A 26,591-nucleotide genomic window follows, 5' to 3' on the forward strand; every position below is an offset into this window, starting at 1 on the left:
GCCATTTATCCTTACTGGAGTAGCAATATTGAACCTGATCCAAACTCTGTTTGCTAAGTCTCCTTACCCACTTGACCCACCTTATAGCAAGTTACATACCTTCAATTTGTTTGAACTTACAACTCCTATGTCACTTGCACTTATCAATGTTAAGCTGCCAATGTGTCTTCCAGATAACTTGGCCCAGAGATGTCCAATTATGGAAGGTAGTGCACGTATCTGAGGTGTTTCATCAGCTCTGGCCATATAACTACTGTAACCGGCCCCACTGCAGGGCGTCACCCTGGGTATGTCTACACAGCAAAGAAAAACCTGCAGCTGGCCCATGCCAACTGACTCAGGCTCGCCGTGGGTTTTTCTTTGCTGTGTTGTAGACATGCCCTCTGATTGCTGTGGAACAGCAGTTCCCTAGACGGCTGGTAGCATGCTGGGCATACCACAGGCTCAGCGGCAAGTGGTGGAGGAGCTCCAAGCTCTAGGCCCTTCAGTCTCTAGCCCTTGGTGTGTTTCCATAAACACAGCATCGCACAAATAGCGAAGGATGCCAGCAATAAATCATGCAATTAATGATTGCTTTAAGTTACAAACCAAAGATAAACCGACAATCCCTAACACAGCCCCAGAGGACAGTCCAGTCCAGGGGTAAGGAGGTGGGGCCCCTGCAGTCTGGTGCCAAAGGTACTCACTCCAGGCCACTGCTCTCCTGCAGGCAGTCACACACTGGCCTGCATATCCCCCAGCTAGCGCCCAGTCCTCTTGTCCAGCACCTATACTCCTAGTCAGGCCTGTCCATATGCTCATCCTTCCATCTCCATGCCCCCCCCCCCCCCAGTCTGTAGGATACTTCTGGGTTTCTATCTGGTGCAACTGCCACTGGACCCTTTGCCAGCAAGAGGCTGCGTTTGAAACTGGCTCCCAGATCCCAACCTGTCTGGCTTTCTCTTTGCCACCAGCTCCCAGCCAGCTGCCTCCAGCTTGTTGCTCTTTATCTAACACAACCTCCAGGTCCCCTCTGGCCTCCTTTCTTGTGCTGGAGGGGTTATGGATCCCCCTATTGATTGGATGTTGCAGTGGGAAAGTAACGGTGCCCAGTAATGAGCCAGCAGGTTCAGACCGATCTCAGAGAGTAGTTGTCAATGAGAAATCATCATCAAATGGGGATGTTCTAGTGGGGTTCTGCAGGGTTCTAGCCCCAATGTTGTTCAACATTTTCATCAGTGATCTGAAGGTAAATATAAAATCATTGATGATAACATTTGCAGATGAGACAAAGATTGGTGGAGTGGTACATAACATGAGGGCAAGGTAGCCATACAGAGGGCTCTGGGTTGCTTGATAAGCTGGGTCCATTCAAACAAACTGTATTTTAATATAGTCAAATGCAAGGTCATACCTCTAGCATAAAAGAATGCAACCCATACCTCCTGAATGGGGGGCTGTATTCTGAAAGCAGAGGCTCTGAAAAGGATTCAGGAGTCATAGTGGACAAGCAACTCAACATGATTTGCCAGTGCAGTGGTGTGGCAAAGAAGGCTAATGGGATCTATGGATGTATAAACAGGGGAGCACTGAGTGGGAGTAGGGTGCTGATTTTACCTCTATACACAGCATTAGTGAGGCTGATACTGGAATACTGTGTACAGTGTTGAGAAATCACTGTACATTTTACAGTGGGTGTTGAGAAATTAGAGAGGGTGCAGAAAAGAGTAACAAAAATTATTGCAGGCTGGAAAAAATGCCTCACAGAGAGACATTAAAGAGCTTGAGAGGTGACTTTATTATGGTGTGTAAGGTACCTTCATGGGAATAAAGTACTGGGTTATAAATGGCTGTTTAACCTAGCAGAGACAGGCAGAACAAGAACCAATGGCTGGAAGTTAAACCCAGACAACTTTAAAATAGAAATAAGGCACAAGCGTAACAACAGGGAGGGTGATTCACCATTGGAGCAAACTACTAAGGGGAGTGGTGGATACACCATCTCTGATGTCTTCAAATCAAGACTGGATGCCTTTCCAGAAGAAGTGATTTAGTTAAACATAAGTTATTGAGCTCAATACAAAAGTAACTGGATGAAATTCTACAGTCTATACAGGATGTCAGACTAGATGATCTAATGATCCCTTCTGGCCTTAAAACCTAAGAATATATGAAGATGATTTGAGCCTCAATTGCATCCCAACTGAAAATGTAGAAAGGCTGATCCCAGCCCTAAAGGAATCTGGTGGCAAAGACCAACCAATTCTAAATAATAGTTTTTCCTTTAACTGAGAAGTTAGAACAAATAAATCAATAACCACTTACAACCACTTGGTTTAATGTTCTAAGCCTGCCACTGCAGAAGCAGCTACCAGCACCTTGTGCAGAGAGGATGCTGCCAGAAGAGAAACAGCCGTTGTAGACGAGAGGCTGTCAAATACTGAGAACCAGGACTATACTGCAAATTTTTGATGGCTGGCTAGGTTAGTAGGGGGTGTGAAGAGGTGTGATCTGTGCCCAGCACAGCTGTGCCAGCAAAAGCCCTTATTGTAGATATGGTTAAACTGGCAAAGGTGCATTTTTACTAACAGAGTTTGTTTCTCCAGAGCGGGGATAGGTGGGTTGCAGTTGGCACCAGCAAAGTCTTCCCAGTGTAGAACTGGCCTCATGAAGGCTGAGCACTTTCAGGTTTCTTCAACACTCTTCAGAGCCTGAGGGCTTTTGTATATGGCGAGTTAATGTGGAGCAAGCCAGGGTGTGATTCTGTAGCGCACTGGTTGGCGATCCACTAACTTACCTTGTAGATCCTGCTACTAGGCACTAAAAGTTTTGTAGTGCATTTTGACATAGTGCATTTGAAACAAGAGTATGTCAAAGTGCACTAGGGAACGTTTAGCACACGGTAGTAGGGTCCACACAGAGAGTAAGTGTATGGCAAGCTGGTATGCTGAATAAGTCACATCCCGGCTTGCTGCACATTAACTCGCTGTATAGATACGCCCTTAGTTCTATTAATTTTCACTAAAACCGAGAGGTAAAATTTTGAAAAGCACGTAAGTAACTTAGGGCACATCTACACTTAAAACGCCGCATTGGTGCAGCTGTGGCACTGTAGAGCTTTAATGAAGACGCTTTAAGCCTATGGAAAAGAGCTCTCCCATTGGCTTAGTTAATCTACCCACCCAAGAGGTGGTAGCTATCGCAACAGGAGAAGCTCTCCCACTGACATGGTGCTGTCTCTGGTGGGGCGGAGGGGGAGGTTGGTATAACTACGTCACTCAGGGTGTGGATTTTTCACACCCTTAAGCGGTGTTGTTATTACTGATAAAGGTCTGTAGTGTAAACCACATCTTAGGAGCCTAAGTCCTATTTTCAAAAAAGGACATAGGCATTTAACAATCTAAATCTCATTGACTTTCAGTGAGACCTTAGCACCAAAGTCACTTTTGAAAATGGGACTTAGGCTCCTCAGTCACTGAAGCACTTTTGAAAATTCTGCTCCACATCTTCTCTGTCTCATTTTTATGCATTACCCACTTGAATTATGCTTCCTTTCCTAACAAGGATTGGCTGCTACGAGGAAGGAAAACTAGGAATGAGCCCAAATTAAAACACTGGATCTGGACATTCCCAAATTTTTAAGGCAAAGCAAAAATACCAGTGTTTGCTAACTGGAAAAGGTCTAGCACAGGAGCAAGAAATACTATTTTCAAGCTTCCAAAATAACAGAGTTAAAAATTATTAAAACCTACATGAGACAGAACTAGACAGTCTCATTAATTAAGTATTAAGACTACCTTAGCCTGCTGGCAAAAATATGTAGGAGAGTCAAAAGACATTTTGCTGTTTTCCAGGGCAGTGGATTGTGCCTTGCCTCAGCTGTTCTGACAACAGAACCTGTGACTGGCGAGAAATAATATGGCAGCCGCACAACTGTCAGTATTCTGTCCTGACTAAGCCAGAGCTCCAGCAATGTGTAGAAGGCAGAAAGGTATGCAACCAATTTATCTCTTTCACCTGCTGTATCTGTAACAGAAGATAAGTCATCCATGTCTTTTCACACTGAACTTTATTGGCCTGAAGTTCTTTACAAGTGTGAAGAAATATGCATTGTGATTGGTGTATAAAAAAAATTGCTTTTCATTACATCGCTAGAGGAATGTTAGAAGGGATTCAAATCACAATGACAAAGAATGATTATGTAGAATTGAACCCCTTATAATGTATATTTTTATGCTGCCATTTGACACAGACCTTCAGTTGATATTAATGGAATTTCAAGACATAACAGATACATGGCTATGAAATACCTGTAGTGCATTTGGCTGTAGTAAGCATGTAAGCCTTACAAGTGAAAAATAATTTGCATTGGTGTTAAAGACTGACATATACTTTGCATGCAAGCTTTGTTTCTTCTGCTGTATACCTAATGCATGCCATTGCTTGTGCATACTAATCTTACAAAGTCTTCTTGCACATTCTTTTCTTATAGTGAAACTTCTAAGGTGATTGCTTGGAAACACAGTGTCTTCTTAATAGGCATGGTATGACTATATAACATTTGAGAGAGATCTCTGAGCTGAGATTCAGGTACAATTACTGGGAATACAAGTGTCCAGAAAGTAAGTAATGGTTATAAAGATTTTTGACATTATATGTCCTAGGTTAAAAAAAAGTCTTTTGGATTAAACCAGAGACTGTCTCTATTCATAAAAAATTATAATTACTCTTTTGTAGTTTTCTTCCTTCCTTTCTTCTTAACTGGCCACTTCTCAGCCAGCACAAGGTCCTTCATTGCAATCTGGCTTCTTTCTCCCTTTGTTTTTTTTCCCTGAGATGGGGGCTCTTCTGGATTGTGCAAATCCAGCTGTGGGACAGATTCTGCTGTCAGTTATACCCGCATAAATTGGAGTGGCTCCATGAAGCCATTTCATTTCTGGGCCAGGTGCTATGGAGAATACTTTCCCTAATTTATGGTGTATCTAGCTCCAAATGTCCCCTTTCCTAAAAGAGAAGAGGGCCTGGGACACTGTAGACAGTTCCCAACAGAATAACAGTCTGATATTATCTTAGAGCAATCACTGCTGAATGATCTAGGACAGGCTCAGGGCCCTCACAGCTGGAGCAATGTCAAGGTAATACGGGGACAGTTTGCCAGGGAATGAAATTTTTTTAAAGTTAAAATACGCTTTTTATGCAAGTGTGAATGTACACTTTGCCACACTGTTGCTGAGTCCTTAGCCTCTGGGCTCAATTCCAATCTGAGTTACACTGGTGTAAATCCAGATTAACTTCATTTCAATGGGGAAAAGAGGAATTCACTGCTTCAGGCAGTGGAGCAGTACTGGAGTCACTCCACAGAGCCTTCAAAGCTCTAGCATTCCCTTTCATGGAGGGCATGGATCAGACACAGTGCATCAAATTCTCCAGCTCACCCCCAGTTTAGTGCCTGTTGCTGCACTGGGAGCCTCCATAAAATTAGACTCCATATCAGGCTGTGGGTAGTGGATGCCTTCCGTGGCTTCTCCAAGTCCTTCTCCCATACGAGCAGCAGAATTGTGCCAGAGAGTGGGAGTTGGATTTGCCCCTCATGTACAACACCGTCATCTTTGGAGTAGTTGTGGTCACAAATGAAGAATTTGATGGCCTCAGCCTAATCCTTAAGGTATTTGGCAATTTGTTCACATCAATAACCCACCACAAGTTTGCCAGCGAATCAAAGGCTGTAGATAACAAGGGAGCAGCATGTCCCAATGAAGGTGCATTCCCAGAACTGAGTTGGGAAGTATACAGAGTGCCTAGTCACGCAGTGCGTGACTGACCAGTGCAACACTCCCTCCCTCTCACCAGCACCAAAATCAGTCCCAACATTTGTTAAGGGGTCCATTAAAATAGAAGAAGTATGCATGCTTGAAGTTCATGAGCCTGATTCTAATCTCAGCTCTGGTGGTGTAAATCTTAAGTAACTCCATTGAAGTTAGTGATTTACACCAGTGTCAGATCAGAATCAGGCCCCACGTAAACTACAGTGACTCTCTATTAATGATACAGACAGTACAAAACAGGGGGAGTGCAACCAGGTGGCTCACCCCTTAATGGCTGAAGGTTAGCCCCCGCCCTGATTACAGAATGAGCCCCTTTGAAAGGAATCCGGTGATTCCAGTATAAAAGCAGCAAGAAGCTGCAGGGGGGATGTCCAGGAAATGGTGGCTGTCTCTGTAGAGTGTGTACAGAGAATGAAGACTCCTGCAGAGCCCTGAGTCAGCAGGTAGGAAGGCACCAGTGGGGAGGGCCTGTAAAGAAGGACAGTCTCCAGGCAGGAAGCAGAAAGACAGACCCTGACAGAGGACAGTCTGCGCCCAGCTGAAACTTGAATGAGGGCTGGGAGAGTTTGTAGGGTTGCCAACTCTCCAGGATTGTCCTGGAGTCCCCAGGAATTAAAGACTAATCTTTAATTAAAGATTATGTCATGTGATGAAATCTCCGGGAATTCCTCCAACCAAAGTTGGCAACCATAGGAGTTTGTAGTTCTCTTTTGAAAGACTTTGTGTTATTTTGGATTCTCAAGAGAGAGACACTGAACTGGGGTTGGAGCCTGGAGGGCCAATGGACCCGAGCACTGAATAAACTGGACCCCAGGGGGAAATGTATAAGTTCCTTATAATATACTGTGTGGAGTTTAAGTCCTGAAGAAGGAACAAACAGAGGGAGGGCAGTACTGAAGTACCCCTGGCCCCAAGGAGGTGCTCTGGGTGCAGTTGACCCTATTACAATAAGCAATTAGAAAACTCTGTAAAGCTAAAAGATTTGTCAAATAACCTTTCACGGGGCAGCAGAAATCTGTTGACTGGATGCTCCTGTCTCAGCACAGACATTTGTTTGAGACCGTTCTTTTAATGGGTCTGTTCTTTGTTAAAATCTAATTTCTGTGGCATTTTAGCTTTTGGTATATTTCTCCTGTACACCTTAATTTCTCTTTCCCTCTGGTATTATTTTTATCTTAACATTGCTGTGAAGCCTTTTGGGATAATTTGAGCATAAGTGACTAAATCAGATAAGGGCAGATCCTGGCTCATGTGAGTAGATGCTCTGCAGTAGGAGGGAATTGTTCCCATGTGAGTTGGCTGAGTGGGAACGGCCCTAAAGTTGTATTACATGGGACTGTCAGGGACTGATCACAGTTAGGTCCCTTTGCACCACTCTGACAGTGTAAAGGGGCCTTGGTGTAGTGAGAATTGGGTCCTAAAAGCTGTGTTGTTAATTAGGTGTTCTTCAAAAAGGACTTTATTAAAGGTTCTGCATATTTTAATGCACTTATACTTTAACAGTTTTGTTCCTTTTGAAAGGTGTTTAAGTGGACTGTATCAGTACTGTGCATATTTTTTGTGAATGAACATGTTTATATCACATGACATCATGATAACCATCATTTATATATTTACATCTCCCAATTCCTAGTAATTATTCAAACTGTTATGTACGTTAGTGATCTCCACAAGTGCTTAAAGCTAAATTCCACCCATACTAATGATATGTTCGTTTCTATAATACAATAAGCAAAATATTTCAAAACTGAAATGTATAGGGAGATTAAAAGAAGAACAAAGGAGCAATATACGTATACTGTACCATACATAAAAATGATGGGTCTAAATTAGTTGTTGCCACTCAAAAAATAGATCTTGGAGTCATTGTGGATAATTCTCTGAAAACATCCACTCAATGTGCAGTGGCAGTCAAAAAAGTGAACAGAATGTTGGGCATCATTAAGAAAGGGATAGATAATAAGACAGAAAATATCATATTGCTTCTGTATAAATCCATGGTACGCCCACATCTTGAATACTGCATGCAGATGTGGTCGCCCCATCTCAAAAAAGATATATTGGAATTGGAAAAGGTTCAGAAAAGGGCAACGAAAATTATTAGGGGTATGGAACGGCCGCCATATGAGGAGTATTAGTAAGATTGGGACTTTTCAGCTTGGAAAAGAGACGATGAAGGGGGGATATGATAGAGGTCTATAAAATCATGACTGGTGTGGAGAAAGTAAATAAGGAAGTGTTAGGTTTCAGAGTAACAGCCGTGTTAGTCTGTATTCGCAAAAAGAAAAGGAGTCCTTGTGGCACCTAACCAATTGGTCATGAAAGCTCATGCTCAAATAAATTGGTTAGTCTCTAAGGTGCCACAAGAACTCCTTTTCTTTTCAAGGAAGTGTTATTTACTCCTCCTCATAACACAAGAACTAGGGGTCACCAAATGAAATTAATAGGCAGCAGGTTTAAAACAAACAAAAGGAAGTATTTTTTTCACACAATGCACAGTCAGCCTGTGGAACTCTTTGCTGTGAAGGCCAAGACTATATCAGGGTTCAAAAAAGAACTAGGTAAGTTCATGGAGGATAGGTCCATCAATGGCTATTAGCCAGGATGGGCAGGGATGGTGTCCCTAGCCTCTGTTTGCCAGAAGCTGGGAATGAGCAATAGGGGATGGATCACTTGATGATTACCTGTTTTGTTCATTCCCTCTGGGGCACCTGGCATTGGCCACTGTTGGAAGACAGGTTACTGGGCTAGATGGACCTTTGGTCTGACCCAGTATGGCTGTTCTTATGTTCTAAAAATGCCCAAAATACGTCGAGGGTTGGGCGGTGGGAGAGGTTGATGTAGAGTACTGCGCAGTTTCTATTGCCATTTGTTGAAGATAAATGAAGACTCTGCATAATTCAGTCATGGCTCCCCCACTCAAAAGTAATATGTTCATCTGATCTATCTACCTATCTATTTTAGAATTTTGTATGAGCTCCCTCACCACAGTAAATTATAATACCGAGCTGTTCTATAGCAATTTTCATCTCTAGAGCTCAAAGCGCTTTACAACGTATCATTATCCACATTTTACAGATGTGCAAACTGAGTCACAGAGAGAGAGGAAGTGACTTGCCCAAAGTCATCCAGCAGGCCAGTGGCATTGTCAGGGACAAATCCCAGGTCTCTTGAGATCTAGCCCAATGTTCCACCCACCCAGTCACATTGCCACCGTAGTATCCGAGCTCTGATCTCAAGTATATCTCATACATAAAACCTTTATATATAAACAGCAAAAATGTTGTTTTTTTTATTTTGCAACTTCTCTCTATATATGTCTGTATATTCGTGTGTGTGTGTGTGTGTGTGACTAGCATGGTTGCCTTAGCTGGAACAATGGCCTCAACTGAATTATCTTTGGAAGTCTCCCATCAAAGTACTAACTTGGCCTGACCCAACTTGACTTTTGAACAATGTTAATCTTGTCATAAGGCACAAAATAAACAGGCTTGGACATGGTTAGCATTTGAATAGGAAAAGCCAGTTTAGGCAGGAAGTGATGTTCATGATGTTCATGTTGAAAGCTTTCCTCTGAGTCAGTACTGAACTAAAGTGCCTCAGTATGGTGTTGCTGATACGGTTCTCCTGAAGATGATTGCTTACAGCTGAGATGTAATACTGAGGACCTGAACATCTGTGGTTGTGTTAAATCCCTACAGCACTAAAAAGTAAAGAAATAAATAAAAAGTAGGGACGTTAATTCCAATGTCCCATGTCAAATTCCAGTGAAAATACTTTAAAAATAAATTCTTTACCTTCTATCCCAAATTGTTGTGTAATGTGTCTGTGCACTGGTAACAGTTGCTTTGCTTAAGGGACTGCCACTTCAAAGACAGATTAAATGAAATGGGTTGCATGAAGTTTGTAAATAACTTTGGCCTCTTTGAGTGGATGAAAGTCAGCATATCTAAGAACATCAGATATACATTGTAAGATCATTATTGTGGCTTCTTCACGTTTCATAGGGAAACAATAGAACACAGTTTTAAAATACAATAGAATGCATTTTAACTTTTCTTTTATTCACATTTCTAAAATACAGTTCTGTTGTATTGTGTCCATCCATGCTCTACTGTATTGTGTGCGTCCCATAACTTTGCTATAAATAAGACATAGAGAAGAAATGGGTTTTAGTTTTTTCTTACTTCAACATATTTCTTGTCTTAAAATCTGTGCTTATTTCAGAGGTAATTTATAAAATATATTCAGTTCTTTATAACAGAAATCTAATTCACCCTGGCTATGTTTTCCAAGTTTCTTTGCTTTGTCATTTAACTACTTTTTAACTTCATGTGTGAGTTAGTTCCGTTTCATGTGAACTTCAGACCACCTATGGTGAAAGAATAAGACACAAATTGGTTGTGACATGAAACAGGATATAAATTCCCCAAAACAGTTTATGAGGGGACTTATTTTACTTTATGGTGTGTTAGCAGCACTAATCCATCACATGTTTGCATTTCAAACACAACAAGCAGGAAAGTGATCTAAAATATTGAAACTGAAGGAGATTTCTGCAGGGAGGGATTCTCATTCCGCCAGCTTCTAGTATCTGTAGTCTCTTTGCCTTTGAACTCCTGGTTAAGGCAAATTGACTGCAGGCTACATTACACAGTAGATTCTAGTCACTGGGGGAATTACGTATGCCTAACCTAATTATATCAAAGAAATGCGCAATCAAAATAGAGGATAAATTTGTATTACATCTGTGTGACATAACCCCATATAACTGTGTCATTAATGAGCATTCTCTGTAATATTTATGAGACTTATTAAAGCATAACACTAATTATTGTACAAGGTAACTTTTTAAAAGATGTCATGGGAAAGAGATTCTAAGAGCTAACTAGCCATTCAATTAGCAATGCCCAGAAATCTGACCTAAATAACCAGGAAAAAAAGGTTGTATTTTGTTTATCATTCAAAAATACTATTTTGAGTTTAGCCCTGTAATTAAATACCCATGGGCCACGTGTAATTAAGAACAGGAAATATGAAAAGGCAATATTTGCTGAAGTACTTGAAATTCAGCTGTTAAAACAGGGACTCTAGTTTATGTTTTCTGAATAATGTCTTAGGGTTAAGTGGTCTTTTGGACTTAAAGGTGTTTAAATTTTGTAAATGTGGTTAATTTATAATGATCGGTTTGGCTAAAAAGTGGAATTCCACGATTCTTACACAATTTATTGAAGCCTGTTTGGTCATAATGGGAATTTTTCACACTAAACCTTTGCAACGGAAGATACTGAAACACATCTGTCTCTGCAGAAACGTTGCACTATATGAAGTAAAAATGTGATCCTGTGGTCCTCATGCAGATAAAATTCTCATTTATTTGAAGACTGCAAGGCACAATAGTAAAGAAACCAAGATACAGCACATTATAAACACAATCATTCATTTGTGAATGTCACACAACTAAGTATACGATCTTATATACAGCCCCTCTGCTGAGGTATTTCCATTATATGCTACAGGCCAGATGCAGAACTGGGGTAAACTGGTGCAACTCAACTGGAGTAAAAGGTGCTATGGCTACTGCACACTTGATTACATTCAGGGCTTAAATTCATCTGGAGCTGTCTGGAGCCCAGCTCCAGTAAATATATTCACAGCTGTGGGGGGCCACGAGCCGGTTTCAGGGGGTCCACAGGGCCCTGCAGTTGAAGCCTAGTGCACCTCCCACGGGGCTGAAGAACTGAGCCCCAGCACGCTTCCCGCAGGGCTGAAGCCCCCAGCCCTGGTGCACCTCCCACAGGGCTGAAGTCCCCAGCCCCAGCGCCTCCCGCAAGGCTGAAGCCCTGACCCCTGGTGCTCCCTTCCCCCCCACCCCCCCGCTGTGAGGCTAAAGCCCTGAGACCCCTGCCTCACAGCTGAAGCCTGGAGCCCCACCACCTCACAAGGCAGAAGCCCCTAGCTGCACCACCCCACCCCTCCCGCAGGGCAGAAGCTTTAATAACAATCATTATGTGACAATTTATTTTTGTGAATGCTGTGCAATTTATTTTCGTGGTAATTATGGGAAATTAAAATATTTTCATACCGTATATGGAGAGCAGCAGCAGCCCTTTGTAGGCTGGCAGACGACAGATATGGTCGGCTGACGCAGGATGTAAGCAAGCCCGTCTTTCTGACGTAGTCAACAAGGGTGAAGGTCACTAGGTAATCTCACCTGATTTATGTGTATGGTTAACTTCTGTGTACAGTACTCAATTCCCCAGCATGAGTCCAAAAAATAAAATCACTGTTTTTTCACAAGAAAGAGGAAACTGATTCAGAGGCCCATGGGGAAGTTAGTGGCACTGTTGTTCGTCAGGATGAAGAAGCAGTACAGAGCATCCCTGATGAGCAAGAAGAACATGATGACGAACCAGAAAGTGGCAGGAGTGACCTACTGCTGTGTTAGTCAGGCAGCCAAAAAAAGGATTTTTGTGAAAAAAACCTGTGACTAAATGTAGAAGAGGTAAGCTCGGTTGCAGCATCTGTGTAAAAGTACAGTCTCTCAGAGTTATGAGCAGAGGTTAAAGTTTGAGCTAATTCTGATGTTTAAAGCTGTGGGGACAGCAAATTAAAACAAATAAAATCTCTGTGGAAAAAGATTTATGAGCACAGAGTCACAGAAAATATTCAGAGTGAGGCAGAGAAAGATATATTGACAGCATGTCAAGTGCCAGGGCAGTCGCAGCATACTGAAGCTACCTGGGGAGTATTCCGTGCTGCGTGCAAAATCGTCCCTCCTACGATTTTGAAACAGAAATTGATCTGTGGAAGTTAAACAGACTAAATATGGGGCGAATTCTGCACTCAGACGTCATCTGCACTAGCATACAGCAGCACATTTGTGGAGGAAATGAAGAAAAAAATATTTAAACATTTAATATCTCAAAAGTTCAGAATCACAGCGATGGTTGATGAGTTAACTACTTTGAGCCAGGCTTCCACTCTGATCACCTACATACGATTTGCAATGGAGGAGATGGAAGAGCATACGAACAGGTTTGTTGACCTAATCGAGCTTCCTGTCACTGATGCCTCAACCATTGCCGGAATCTTGCTGCAAACGTTGGATGCAGTGGGATTCACGGAGGCTTACTTAAAGGAACACTTGGAGGCTCTTGTTTGTGCTGGAGCCACAGTCACACTAGGTCAGAAAAGCGGAATGGCTTCTACAGCTGCGTTTTCCAAAAGTAATTGTCTGGCACTGCTCCGCCCACTGACTGGAACTCTCTGTTCATGAGCTCATGTAGGATGTTCATGGAGTCAACCACTTTGAAGTATTTATGGACAAACATGCCTCCCCTAAAAGCGCAAGGGAACTTCAAGAATGTGCAGCATCTTTGCATGTAAAAATCTTGAAAATTGGGTGCGTTCTGGGAACACGATGGGTTGCATCAAGTAGCTGTGCAATGAAAGTGTTCTGGAAGAATTACCGTGCTCTCTTTCTTCACTTCCAGCAGTCAGTGGAAGCACAAGGTAAAGAAAAAGACATGTTCTGTGGACTCCAGAAACACCTGACATCTACATCATTTGTATTTAATTTGGGCATACTTTCTGATGCTCTACAAAAGTTAGCAGAACTGTTACTTGAGCCTCAGTTCAGGGAAATTAATATCCAAAGTGCACAAGACAAAATTCTGAGGCAGATTCATGTTTTTGAACAGAGAGTGCAAGAACCAGGGGAGCAAGAGAAGCTTGCGTGAGAAGCCGAAGCTGGGATGGAATTCAGGGAATCGCGCTGAACACAAACACAAGAGGCATCATGTCAATCAACTGATCCCAATTCTACAGAAGTTTGGCAAACCAGCTGCAGCATAGGCTCATAGACAAAACGGAGGAGCAGCTTGCTGCTGATGTCAAAGTTCTATATCCTAGGAACTGACCACAGGATGCCACCATACTCCATGGAGAATGTGAAGTCAAGGCTCACTGCCATAGGTTGCAATTGGATGAGAGAGCGGTAGTGTATGGGTTCAGAGAATACAAGGACAGTCACCAGAAGGCAATGCCAGCTCCTGTAAAATCTCTTGTAAAGTGCTTCAGTACCATACTGACATAGGCGCTGACTCCGTGGGTGCTCCAGCCAAGCTCCCCCACTCCCCCCCAGCACCTCCCACCCGCGGCCCTGCTGATTAACTCCTCCCTCTCCCAGTGCCTCCTGGCCACTGCAATCACCTGTTCTGCAGCATGCAGGAGGTGCTGGGAAGGTGGCTGGAGGAGCAGGGATGGGGTGGTCTCGGGGGAGGGAGCAGAAAGAGGCAGGGAAGAAGTGGGGCAGGGCAGAGTGGGGCAGGAAGAGGCGGGGCGGGGTGGGGCTTAGGGAAATGGGTGGAGTGGGGGGAAGGCCGGGGCGGAGTGGGGGCAGGAAGAGGCGGGGCAGGGTGGGGGTTTGGAGGAAGGCTGGAGTGGGGGTGGGCCCTGGGGCAGAGGGGAAGAGTCAAGCAGCCCCCCGGGGAAAGAGGAAGTCGGCACCTATGCATACTGATAACATCAGTTGAATGTGGATGGCGTTTCTTGCACATGAACATAATCATGACACCTTTCCAATCATCTCTGAAAGTGCAGACCATATCAGTGCTACTTTTCATTAGCTTGGCAGGACAGTCTCCTGCAAGGTTCAATGCTGAGCTGTGTGTGAGATCCTGAATCAGGAAAGGAAGACATGCCACAACTGATCTGAGGAGCAAGGTCAGGGAACAAAAAAGTATGAAAACAACATGATACAGCTGTGGAACCTCGTCAAGTAGCTTTTTGTTTGTCTAGGAGGCGGAGATGTGGGGAGCTCTGGGAAATACTTTCTGAGAAATTAAGCCCTGATTAAGCTGATTTACGGAATGATGGTTAATAGAAACTCCTGGTTAACTGAGGCTCATGAATGTTTCCCAGGGCCATATTACACTCTTCATTGGCCTCCTGATCCCCCAAGCCTTCAGTGAAAAGAATGCCAACTTACCAAAGAGTGGCTGCTTTGAAGGTTGTGCTCCGAGGGTCCCATGCTCAGAACACAGTGAAGACTGACCAGCTTTGCAGAATGGGGATTTCAAAAGGTTGTGCTAGTTGGAGCCCGGTTCTTTAAAACCTGTAGTGCATGTTGGCCTTCGTTTCATTGTGTTCTTAACTCGGGGGGCCTCCAGATTACTAGCATCATCTACAGAGAGCAGCCAGCAGGCGTTAAAAGTCTCTGCCCCAGGGTTGGTGGCCATGGAAGATTTCACATTCTGCTTAAGCAAATGCTCTGATATTTTCCAAAAGATTTCAGTTCCACTGTGAAATGATTAGCTGGAATGAGAACAGCAAAACAAGGACAATGGACTTCAGAAAGGCAGATTTCAACTGGTTCAGAGAAATAGTAGGCAAGGTCCTATAGAAAGACCAATTAGGAAGAAAAGGAATTGAAGGGGTCTGGCTGTTCTTAAAAGATGTAACACTAGAGGTTCAACATCAAGCTATTCCAACGTAGAGAAAGATAAGAAGAGTCACGAGGCCAATGTGGCTCCACAAAAAGCTTTTTAGCTATCTAAAAAACAAAAGGAATACTACAGGAAATAGAAAAGGAGGACTTGTGGCACCTTAGAGACGAACCAATTTATTTGAGCATGAGCTTTCGTGAGCTACAGCTCACTTCATCGGATGAATAAATGCTCAAATAAATTGGTTCGTCTCTAAGGTGCCACAAGTCCTCCTTTTCTTTTTGCGAATACAGACTAACATGGCTGCTACTCTGATACAGGAAATAGAAGGAGGGGCATGTCACCAAGGAAGTATACATGGGAATAGCGTGAGCATGTAGGGGCAAAATCAGGAAAGCCAGGGCAAAGAATGAGTTACACCTAGCAAGAAATTCATGAGATGATAGGAAGGGGTTTTTCAAATACGTCAGACAGAAAAAAAAGATCAAGGATAGTGTGGGTCTGCTGCTCAATGGAGAAGGTGAGCTGGTAATGAAAGATGACAGGAAGGCTCGATGCCTGCTTTGCTTCAGTCGTCTCTAAAAAAAAAAAAATAACATGACGGGATGACTAGCAAAGTTACCATAAACAATAGGGGAGGGGATGCAGATTGGGATAAGTAAAGAAGACATCAGAGATCTTCTGAACAATTGGAATGAATTCAAATCAGCGGGGCTGGATACTGTTCACCCCAGGGTACTGACTCAACTAGCTGAAGAAATCTCAGAGCCAGTGGCAATAATCATTACAAACTCATGGATGATACGAGGGGCCTGGAAGACTGGAGAAGGGTTAATATAGTTCCTAACTTAAAAAGGAGGAGCAGGGAAACTATCGACCAGCTAGCCTGACTTCTATACCTGAGAAGCTACTAAAGCAATGTAAAAAACATTCAGTTTGCTAATACCTGGAGGATGAAGGAGTGATCACTAGCAGCCAGCATGGATTTCCTTCTTTGACAGCGTAACTGATTTGGTGGATTGGGGGAATACCTGGTCTTCAGCAAGGCTTTTGACACAGTCCTACATGACAGTCTGATAAGTACACAGGAGAAATGCGAGCTCAACAGAACTACCATTAAGTGGATACATAATTCATGAAACAACCAAACAAAGAGTAACTATTAATGGAATGATGTCAGGTTGGGGGAGGCCTCAAGTGGGGTTCCACAAGGATCTGTTCTGGCTCCAGTGTTGTTTATATCTTTATTAATGACCGGGATGTCAGTACAGAGAGCACATTGGTCAAGTTTGCAGATGACACAAAGCTGGGGTGTTGCCAATACTTTGGAGGATAGAGCTAAAATTCAGAAGGTTCTTGATAAATTGGAGAACTGGGCTATAGACAACAAAATGAAACTCAACAAAGACCAGGTGCTACACTTAGGGAAGGAAAATCATATGCACAAATATAGAATGGGGGAAACTAGTTTGGCAGCAGCACTGCTAGAAGTATCTGGGAGTTGTGGTGGATCACAACCTCAACAGGAGTCAGCAATATGATGCTGTTGCAAAAACAAATGCAATTTTAAGTTGCATTAACAGAGGCATAGTATGCGAGTCATGGGAGATGATAGTACCGCTCTACTTGGCTCTGGTTAGGCCTCAGCTGGAGTACTGTGTCCAATTTTGGTCACCATTGTATAGGAAGGATGTAGAGAAACTGGAAAGGATCCAGAGGCAAGCGACAAAGATGATCAAAGGGATAGAACGCAAGCCATACATGCAAAAGCTGAAGGAATGGGGTATGGTTAGTTTGGAAAAGAGGAGATTAAGGGGGAACATGATAGCAGTCTTCAGATACTTGAAAGACTGACCTAAAAAAAGATGGAGAAAAGTTGTTCTCTTTTGCCACGGAGAGCAGGACAAGAGGCATTAGGTTCAAGATACAACATCGGAGATTTAGATTAAATCTCAGGAAAAACTTCCTAACTGTAAGAACAGTAGGACATGGAACAGATGCTTCGGGAGGTTGTGGAAGCTTCTTCACTGGAGGTTTTCAAAAGGAGGCTGTCTTGGATGGTTTAGACCCAACAAATTCTGCATCTTGATAGGGGTTAGACTAGAATACCCTTGCTGTCCCTTCTAACTCTATAATTCTATGAATAAAATGGAATCACAAAGGGGAAATGGTAAAATCCTGGCAAGGATCAGACTATACAAAAGCAACAACCTGCTGGCATGATAATCTGAACTCACTGAGTGTGTTTCAGGATAGTCTCTACTTCCAATTCAGGCTTTCCCTAGCCCCACAGAGCTGCTGTGGCTGGTTTACCTCCTTCCCACTTACCCTCATAGGGGATCCCTTTCTGAATGATTAGTCTATGTTCACAACCTATATTAGGGTCAAAGTGATAGGGTTTTGAGACTTGAACCTACAGATCCAGTGACATGCTGTGTATTTTCTCTTTGGTCTTGTGCTGTTATTTATCATCTCTTATTTTCCTACAGTGGTTAGCACCTGGTATTTCTAGGGACTGAAATTGCCACCTTGAGAATTGGTCTTGTCTGATTGATCTCTTAATACTGCTTTTTCAAAATGACAGTTCATAACGTCTTCCCACTGAAAGGTTACTTCCCCAGAATTGTGAGCATCGCTTATCTCTAACGCTTTCAATTCTGGCCAGTCCATGGAGTCAAGTGGAGACGTCAAGACTCAAATTCAGCTCTACTGCTTAGGAAGGTGGGGCAGGGGATAGCAGTTTTTTAAAGCTCTAGAATTGTAAAACGTTTAACAGATACAATTACTTTTTACTTTGAAACTTGACTGTTTCCTTTCTGTCTGCAGTGGTTTGCAATGGCTGGGATACTGAACTTTGAAAATCTTTAGAATGACAAACTATAGCTAATGATGCAAGCCATACAATGTCAGTAAAACTGTCTTCACATCATGCTTGTTGGGTTTGGCTATATTTTCACTGTTTTTTTTCCATGGAATGTATAGTTCTGTTATGTCAAACCAATAGTAGGTGTGAAATGGCAAAACACAGTTACAAGGAGAAAATAAGCTTCTCAGAATCTTAATAGAATTAGAAATGAAATAGAAACTCCACACCTGGCAAATCAGTGCAGTGGATTGATGGACGTACTAGTCTAGGGTTAGGGAAGGCGCGGGTCTTGTCAATTGTAGTATTTATGAGTAGGAAGGAAACCATTTGACCTCTGGGCTATCAACTGCCCTGTGGGTGCCTACCTAATTAGGTCCCATTTTTAATCATACTAGTAATGAGAAACCTAATACGTTTGTTTTAATAGAAATTTTGCCACTCCCACTGTCATTTTAATGGTCTTTCCTTGCTTGTCGTTATCACCCAGAAAAATGCTTTCAAATGAGATGTACAGCAGGTAGGCACTATAGTGAGGGACACAGGAGACTGGAGAGCGACAGATTAAAGGGATATGTTAAGAAATTGGGTGGATGGTGTGCTGTGATTCTGACGTGATTCTGCTGTGATTGAAGAAGTATGTCATGAGATATGATGACAAAGCTGGAAATCCCCTGCACATGAAACAAATGTCTGTGTAATGTGTGTGCTGCCATGAGTAGATAGATCTCTGACAGACAGCAGCTCTGCAAGGGGCTATATTCTGTGCTGCACTTCTGATGAGCACAGGGGAATGGATTGCAAAGGTGGCTTTAGGGGCCCAAAGGCTGCTGCTCTGTATTTCAGGATCACTTGAGCACAGACTGTTCCAGTCATTAGCATGTCCCCTTCTGGCCTGCAGCATGCTCCTACACCAGGGGCTGTGTGCGGGGAGGTGGGGAGTGTCATCTTAGTACCACATACCCTTTAACAGCAGGGGATTTCTGCATGGGCCATCACTGCTCCTTTTCACTGTTCAGGCATAGTGGGAGCTGTTGTCTCTTGCAGAAGGCTAGGCTATAGGGTGTAGTCATGTGCAAGGTAAGAGGAATTATTCTGCAAAGACTTCCATTAATTTCCACCGAGACAAGATGCAACACTAACATTAATTTCCACAGTTTGTCAGAGTTCTCCTATGATGAAATAAATTCTCAAGTTAGAGCTGTTGGTGACTAGCTACGCTAGTGATGTGAGGCACTAGGGATAGATGAGATTAAAATAAACACACACGCAAACCCTATAACCTCCATATATAGAGGAGCTCAAGGGATTTGTAGGTTGTTGCTGCAAAATCAGAACAGGGGACCATTAGTCAAGTAAGAAATCCTAGGCCAACCTCTGCTCTTTTACACCACTGTGAATCCAGAGTAATGCAGGATTCTTGAAGTGGCTTCTCTGTCATTGTGGAGCCTCTGCCCATCTTTGAGCAGTGATGCTTCCTGCTTGTTGTGTCACACTCCAGGATACTCTGAGAGTTTTCAGAAGCTTTTTTGACCTTCATTTTTCCCTCAAAAAATCAAACAAACAAATAGTATCTCTTTAAAGCTAATGCAGCTACTTCATTTCTTTGTTGGGTGTTTCTTTGGTGTAAATTCAACTATGATCAAATCTGAGGATGACACCAAAACTGATATGGTAGGAAAGACACAGAATACAGAGGGAAAATACCTGTAAAATGACCTGGAGATTACAAGAAGAAGCTGCAACCAACAGAGGGATTTATAAATGTAAAGTCTGACATCCAGGGAGAAGAAACAAGCAGCCAGAATGAAAAATGTAGGGATGTATCCAAGCAGATATAGCTGTCACAGTAAGCCAAACTTACTGTCTCCTTAATACTATTCTAATATTACTTTTTTAATCATAATAAATATATTTTGATAGAGAAAATTGTATTGGGAGTAGGAGTCTGGAGGGATGGTATTCCACAGTCTGAAAAAGATTAAATGTGATGCATGTAATGTAATGTTCTAGCTAGACTAGTGATTCTTAGGCTGCCTAATGTACAGTGTATGAAGTGTATACTCTTTTATTTACATTTAAAGGTTCTTTTCATTGGAGACTCAACTAACAGAGGGATAATGTACTATCTGATTGAAAGAGTGAATGAAACCCTTCAGGAATGGCAAAAGGCACATGACGTTAAAACTTATCATAACATAAATGATGGGAAAACATTTATTAGTTACTCCTACTACCCCCAGTTTTGGATTAATGTAAACCAGAGGCCAACATTTGAAAAAGCACTAGAACAGATGTTGCAAAGGTACAGTACAATTTCTATTGCTGGTTTGTTTGTATTCTTCTTCCATTCACAAATGTATTTAACAGACCTGTACCATTAAAATCAGTAAAGAATTAAGCACAAGATGTACAGGCCATATTGTGCGGTTGAAAAATAGTCAAATGATGTCACGCATCTGATCAGGATGCCAAATACAGTTCATTGAAGTGTAATGTGATGCTGTTAAAATGCTTACCATCTGTTTTAAGGCTACATGTGGTGTGCTTTCTTTCTTGGTTTCAGATCACATCCTCTTGAGAACACAGACCAGACTGTATTAGTTGTGGGTGGTGTTCAGTGGCTTAATTCCAATCACCTGCAAATTATTCAAAAGGTGCTGAAGAGGTAAAGTTTAGTTCTGTATGCTTCTATTATCCCATGTAAAACATTGATATAATAAATTACAGCCACCAAACTTAACCAATAGTTTCAGATACAAACATTTCATGGTTTTTTTTATCGTTGTGCATTTAAATGTGATGTTAAAAGAAATAATTTTGTAATGTCTCTTCATAGATCTGCAGATAAAATGCATGTGTTTTATTTTACTTGTTAAACAGGGAAAATCTATCAAATATCCTGGTAGTTATCAAATCCATAGGAATGGGCTTTCATCTACCAGTGGATGGAATACATTCTTTATCGCAGGTGGGTCAGATTTTGACTGCATTCCCATGAAACGCTTACTGTCTAACTGATGATTTTGCTATCTCTTCAAAATACATTGCCACCTGTGCTGAACAAGCTTTAAATGGACAATTGAGAGAGAAACATTTGTATTTGTAATATGGTTTGCTGATATGGACTTGCACCAGTAACCCTTATTTCATGGATTCCACAACACTCAGAGCTCCGTTCCATGCTTCATACTAAACTGGTTGTTCCAAGAACTAGAAGCCCCTACATTATTATACATAATGCCAACTTGCAGAGCTGAGTGGGAGACAGATTGCTCCAGCCACATGGATAGTTGAACCTCCCCAGTCTCCCTTTCTACCGGTAGGTGGTACACCATTGGCTACTCTGCACTGCTCTCCATAAATCCAGCTTGACCAGCCAGTACAGTATAGGCTGCGTTGCATCACCAGAACATTGCAAGGCAGCTGGAATGTCCTAGTGAACCTGTCCCTTTAATTGTATGTTAATAGTGTCAGATAGTTATTCTAAATTAGATCAAAAGCACCCTCAGTAGCAGAGAGACAAAATTTTTACTATGTTATTATAAACTGCCATAGATAAAAGAGTGTGGATGATAATTCTCATTGCTGTAAAAGACACAGGTAATGATAACCCCTCCCACAAGGATCTCACAGTCTAACAGAAACAGATAAGACAATAAGAGGTGGTAACTTTAAACCATTCTTCTGTCATAATCATGATTATCATGTCTTCCCAGTTCTGTAACATTTGAGGGGTGGGGGGAAGGGATGAGGGGGTCTGAAGGAGAGAACAAGATTTGGGTTGGGTCAATCACAAAAATTCATTTTTAGTGCAATTTTGAGGGATGGACCCTCTTTCCTAACCAGTGTAGTCCTGGGGGCAGGGCAGAGGAGTGGAAGCTGGAAGACCTGAGTGCTATTCCCAGTTCTGCCAATAGCTTGCTGCATGACTGTAGGTCTCCCAGATAAAATCTCTCTCTCTCTCTCTCTTTCTTTCCCCATTTGTAAAGTAGGGATGTTATTATTCACCCTTCTTTGTAAAGTGCTTTGACAGCAACAGCTGAAAAGCAATAGATTATCCCTAAATATGGCTGTTTATAGTCAGAACGCCTTGATTTTTTTTCCAGTTCTGCTACTGACTCAGTGTGACCTAGGCAAGTCATCTCTCTTTGCTCCAATTTATTAATCTGTAAAATGAATGTAATTGTCATGACTTCCATTTGGACCCAAGAAGGGGGTTATTCCATTCTGGGGGGAAAATGAGTGGACACAGGAACAAGAGCAACAAAACTGTCCCAGTCTACCTTTATTTGGCTCCTCCCTTTATTTACCTCCTGTCATGGCTTTGAATAGAAGTGAGGACTGGATGGGAAAACCAACATAGTTTAGTCCTAAAATGGGCAAGGGGAAGAAGGATGGTCCAGTGGTTGGGACACTGGCCTGGGAATATGGGAGACCCAGTTTCAATTCCCTGCTCTGACACAGATTTCATGTGTGACCTTGGCAAGACACTTAGCCTCTCTGTGCCTCAGCTCCATATCTGTACAAGAAGGATCCCAGAGGAGACAGGCACCACCAGGATAAAACCACCATTTGAAACATCATGAAAAATGATGCCCCTAATTCAGTCACAGTATGTGTACAAGATAGGTAAGGTACGACCACAAAAAAAAATCTTCTTAGGGACAACTTTGTGGTTTGGTTTTATTTTATTAGTCAGCAAATCCACAGAACTCTGGAAAACAATCTGATTTAATTGCAGTCCATTGTTACTGCTTCTGTCCAAACATTCCTCTTATTTTCAATATCTGAGTCTCAAGCAAATTCACATTCAAAATGGTTTGGGTGTGTTGGACAAGAGGATTACCCTGCCTCGGCTCAAAAGCCTCTCTGTCTGATGTTGCTGTACAACATAAAATGCAATCACTTGATGACTTACAGCTAACATTTTCTATTCCTGGCCTCCCTGCCGTGTCTTGACAAATGCTAGGCTGCTCCTCAGTGTTGCTGGTTTGAGGGGACTCGTGGAACTGCAGAATGTGACAACTCCAGTCAAAGACAATGGACTCAAATATCTGTGATTTTTAAGCCAAACTTGTCTTTTACTGGACAATAACTACTTTATAATAGGACCTTTAATGATTTTCACTTTAGTGTGATGAGACTTAATTTCTTTTGTAGGAGGGCTTCCATGTATAATTATGCAAAAAGAAAAGGAGTACTTGTGGCACCTTAGAGACTAACCAATTTATTTGAGCATAAGCTTTCGTGAGCTACAGCTCACTTCATCGGATGCATAAAAGTGGAAAATGCAGTGAGGATGTTTTTATACACACAGACCATGAAAAAATGGGTGTTTATCACTTCAAAAGATTTTCTCTCCCCCCACCCCACTCTCCTGCTGGTAATAGCTTATCTAAAGTGATCACTCTCCTTACAATGTGTATGATAATCAAGGTGGGCCATTTCCAGCACAAATCCAGGGTTTAACAAGAATGTCTGAGGAATGGGGGGGGGGGGAGGGGGGTAGAAAGAAACAAGGGGAAACAGGTTACCTTGCATAATGACTTAGCCACTCCCAGTCTCTATTCAAGCCTAAGTTAATTGTATCCAATTTGCAAATGAATTCCAATTCAGCAGTCTCTCGCTGGAGTCTGGTTTTGAAGTTTTTCTGTTGTAATATCGCAACTTTCATGTCTGTAATCACGTGACCAGAGAGATTGAAGTGTTCTCCGACTGATTTATGAATGTTATAATTCTTGACATCTGATTTGTGTCCATTTATTCTTTTATGTAGAGACTGTCCAGTTTGACCAATGTACATGACAATGTACATCATTGCTTGCACATGATGGTATATATCACATTGGTAGATGTGCAGGTGAATGAGCCTCTGATAGTGTAGCTGATGTTATTAGGCCCTGTGATGGTGTCCCCTGAATAGATATGTGGGCACAGTTGGCAACGGGCTTTGTTGCAAGGAGAGGTTCCTGGGTTAGTGGTTCTGTTGTGTGGTATGTAGTTGCTGGTGAGTATTTGCTTCAGGTTGGGGGGCTGTCTGCAGGCAAGGACTGGCCTGTCTCCCAAGATTTGTGAGAGTGATGGGTCATCCTTCAGGATAGGTTGTAGATCCTTGATGATGCGTTGGAGAGGTTTTAGTTGGGGGCTGAAGGTGATGGCTAGTGGCGTTCTGTTACTTTCTTTGTTGGGCATGTCCTGTAGTAGGTGACTTCTGGGTACTCTTCTGGCTCTGTCAATCTGTTTCTTCACTTCTGCAGGTGGGTATTGTAGTTGTAAGAAAGCTTGACAGAGATCTCGTAAGTGTTTGTCTCTGTCTGAGGGGTTGGAGCAAATGCGGTTGTATCGTAGAGCTTGGCTGTAGACAATGGATCGTGTGGTGTGGTCTGGGTGAAAGCTGGAGGCATGTAGGTAGGAATAGCAGTCAGTAGGTTTCCGGTATAGGGTGGTGTTTATGTGACCATCGCTTATTAGCACCGTAGCGTCCAGGAAGTGGATCTCTTGTGTGGACTGGTCCAGGCTTAGGTTGATGGTGGGATGGAAATTGTTGAAATCATGGTGGAATTCCTCAAGGGCTTCTTTTCCATGGGTCCAGATGATGAAGATGTCATCAATATAGCGCAAGTAGAGTAGGGGTATTGGGGGACGAGAGCTGAGGAAGCGTTGTTCTAAGTCAGCCATAAAGATGTTGGCATACTGTGGGGCCATGCGGGTACCCATAGCAGTGCCGCTGATTTGAAGGTATACATTGTCTCCAAATGTGAAATAGTTATGGGTGAGGACAAAGTCACAAAGTTCAGCCACCAGGTTAGCCGAGACATTATCGGGGATACTGTTCCTGATGGCCTGTAGTCCATCTTTGTGTGGAATGTTGGTGTAGGGGGCTTCTACATCCATAGTGGCCAGGATGGTATCTTCAGGAAGATCACCGATGGATTGTAGTTTCCTCAGGAAGTCAGTGGTGTCTTGAAGATAGCTGGGAGTGCTGGTAGCGTAGGGCCTGAGGAGGGAGTCTACATAGCCAGACAATCCTGCTGCCAGAGTGCCAATGCCTGAGATGATGGGGCATCCAGGATTTCCAGGTTTATGGATCTTGGGTAGCAGATAGAATATCCCAGGTCGGGGTTCCAGGGGTGTGTCTGTGCGGATTTGATCTTGTGCTTTTTCAGGGAGTTTCTTGAGCAAATCTGTAGTTTCTTTTGGTAACTCTCAGTGGGATCAGAGGGTAATGGCTTGTAGAAAGTGGTGTTAGAGAGCTGCCAAGTAGCCTCTTGTTCATATTCCGACCTATTCATGATGACAACAGCACCTCCTTTGTCAGCCTTTTTGATTATGATGTCAGAGTTGTTTCTGAGGCTGTGGATGGCATTGTGTTCTGCACGGCTGAGGTTGTGGGGCAAGTGATGCTGCTTTTCCACAATTTCAGCCCGTGCACGTCGGCGGAAGCACTCTATGTAGAAGTCCAGTCTGCTGTCTCGGCCTTCAGGAGGAGTCCACCTAGAATCCTTCTTTTTGTAGTGTTGGTAGGGAGATCTCTGTGGATTAGTATATTGTTCAGAGGAGTGTTGGAAATAATTCCTTGAGTCGGAAACGTCGAAAATAGGATTCTAGGTCAACACACAACTGTATCATGTTCGTGGGGGTGGAGGGGCAGAAGGAGAGGCCCCGAGATAGGACAGCTTCTTCTGCTGGGCTAAGAGTATAGTATAGTATATAGATAGATTAACAATATTGCTGGGTGGGTTGAGGGAACCATTGCTGTGGTCCCTTGTGGCATGTAGTAGTTTAGAAAGTTTAATGTCCTTTTTCTTTTGTAGAGAAGCAAAGTGTGTGTTGTAAATGGCTTGTCTAGTTTTAGTAAAGTCCAGCCACGAGGAAGTTTGTTTTTTAATGAGAGTATCCAGTTTTGAGAGCTCATTCTTAATCTTTCCCTGTTTGCTGTAGAGGTATTGATCAGGTGGTTCCGCAGTTTCTTTGAGAGCGTGGATTTGTGCTGGAAATGGCCCACCTTGATTATCATACACATTGTAAGGAGAGTGATCACTTTAGATAAGCTATTACCAGCAGGAGAGTGGGGTGGGGGGAGAGAAAATCTTTTGAAGTGATAAACACCCATTTTTTCATGGTCTGTGTGTATAAAAACATCCTCACTGCATTTTCCACTTTTATGCATCCGATGAAGTGAGCTGTAGCTCACGAAAGCTTATGCTCAAATAAATTGGTTAGTCTCTAAGGTGCCACAAGTCCTCCTTTTCTTTTTGCGAATACAGACTAACACGGCTGCTACTCTGAAACCTGACATATAATTATGAAAGTGCCAATTACTATTGTATTAATTAATTAATTTTAAAGCTTAATTCTTTTTAAAATTAGGCTGACTTCTTCATTGTACATGGTATATTCTTTTGTATAAAGAAGAGCTAATTCAATAATTTTCTTTTCGTCTTTGTATGCATCAATACATGTGTTGAGAAA

The 26,591-nt window shown here is 42.6% G+C and overlaps 1 protein-coding gene across 1 annotated transcript in view; it reads left to right on the forward strand.

Annotated features, from left to right (window-relative positions):
* The window catches only part of CPED1 (cadherin like and PC-esterase domain containing 1), a 215,442-nt gene that overhangs the window by 180,169 nt on the left and 8,682 nt on the right, over positions 1–26,591 (forward strand). The window contains exons 18-21 of the mRNA XM_077807831.1: positions 3,834–3,970; positions 20,201–20,421; positions 20,683–20,784; positions 21,000–21,087. Of these exons, the coding sequence (XP_077663957.1) occupies positions 3,834–3,970; positions 20,201–20,421; positions 20,683–20,784; positions 21,000–21,087 (548 nt within the window). The remainder of the gene's footprint in view (positions 1–3,833; positions 3,971–20,200; positions 20,422–20,682; positions 20,785–20,999; positions 21,088–26,591) is intronic.

The sequence above is a fragment of the Eretmochelys imbricata genome, chromosome 1 (assembly GCF_965152235.1).
Source record: "Eretmochelys imbricata isolate rEreImb1 chromosome 1, rEreImb1.hap1, whole genome shotgun sequence".
NCBI classification, from domain to species: domain Eukaryota; kingdom Metazoa; phylum Chordata; order Testudines; family Cheloniidae; genus Eretmochelys; species Eretmochelys imbricata.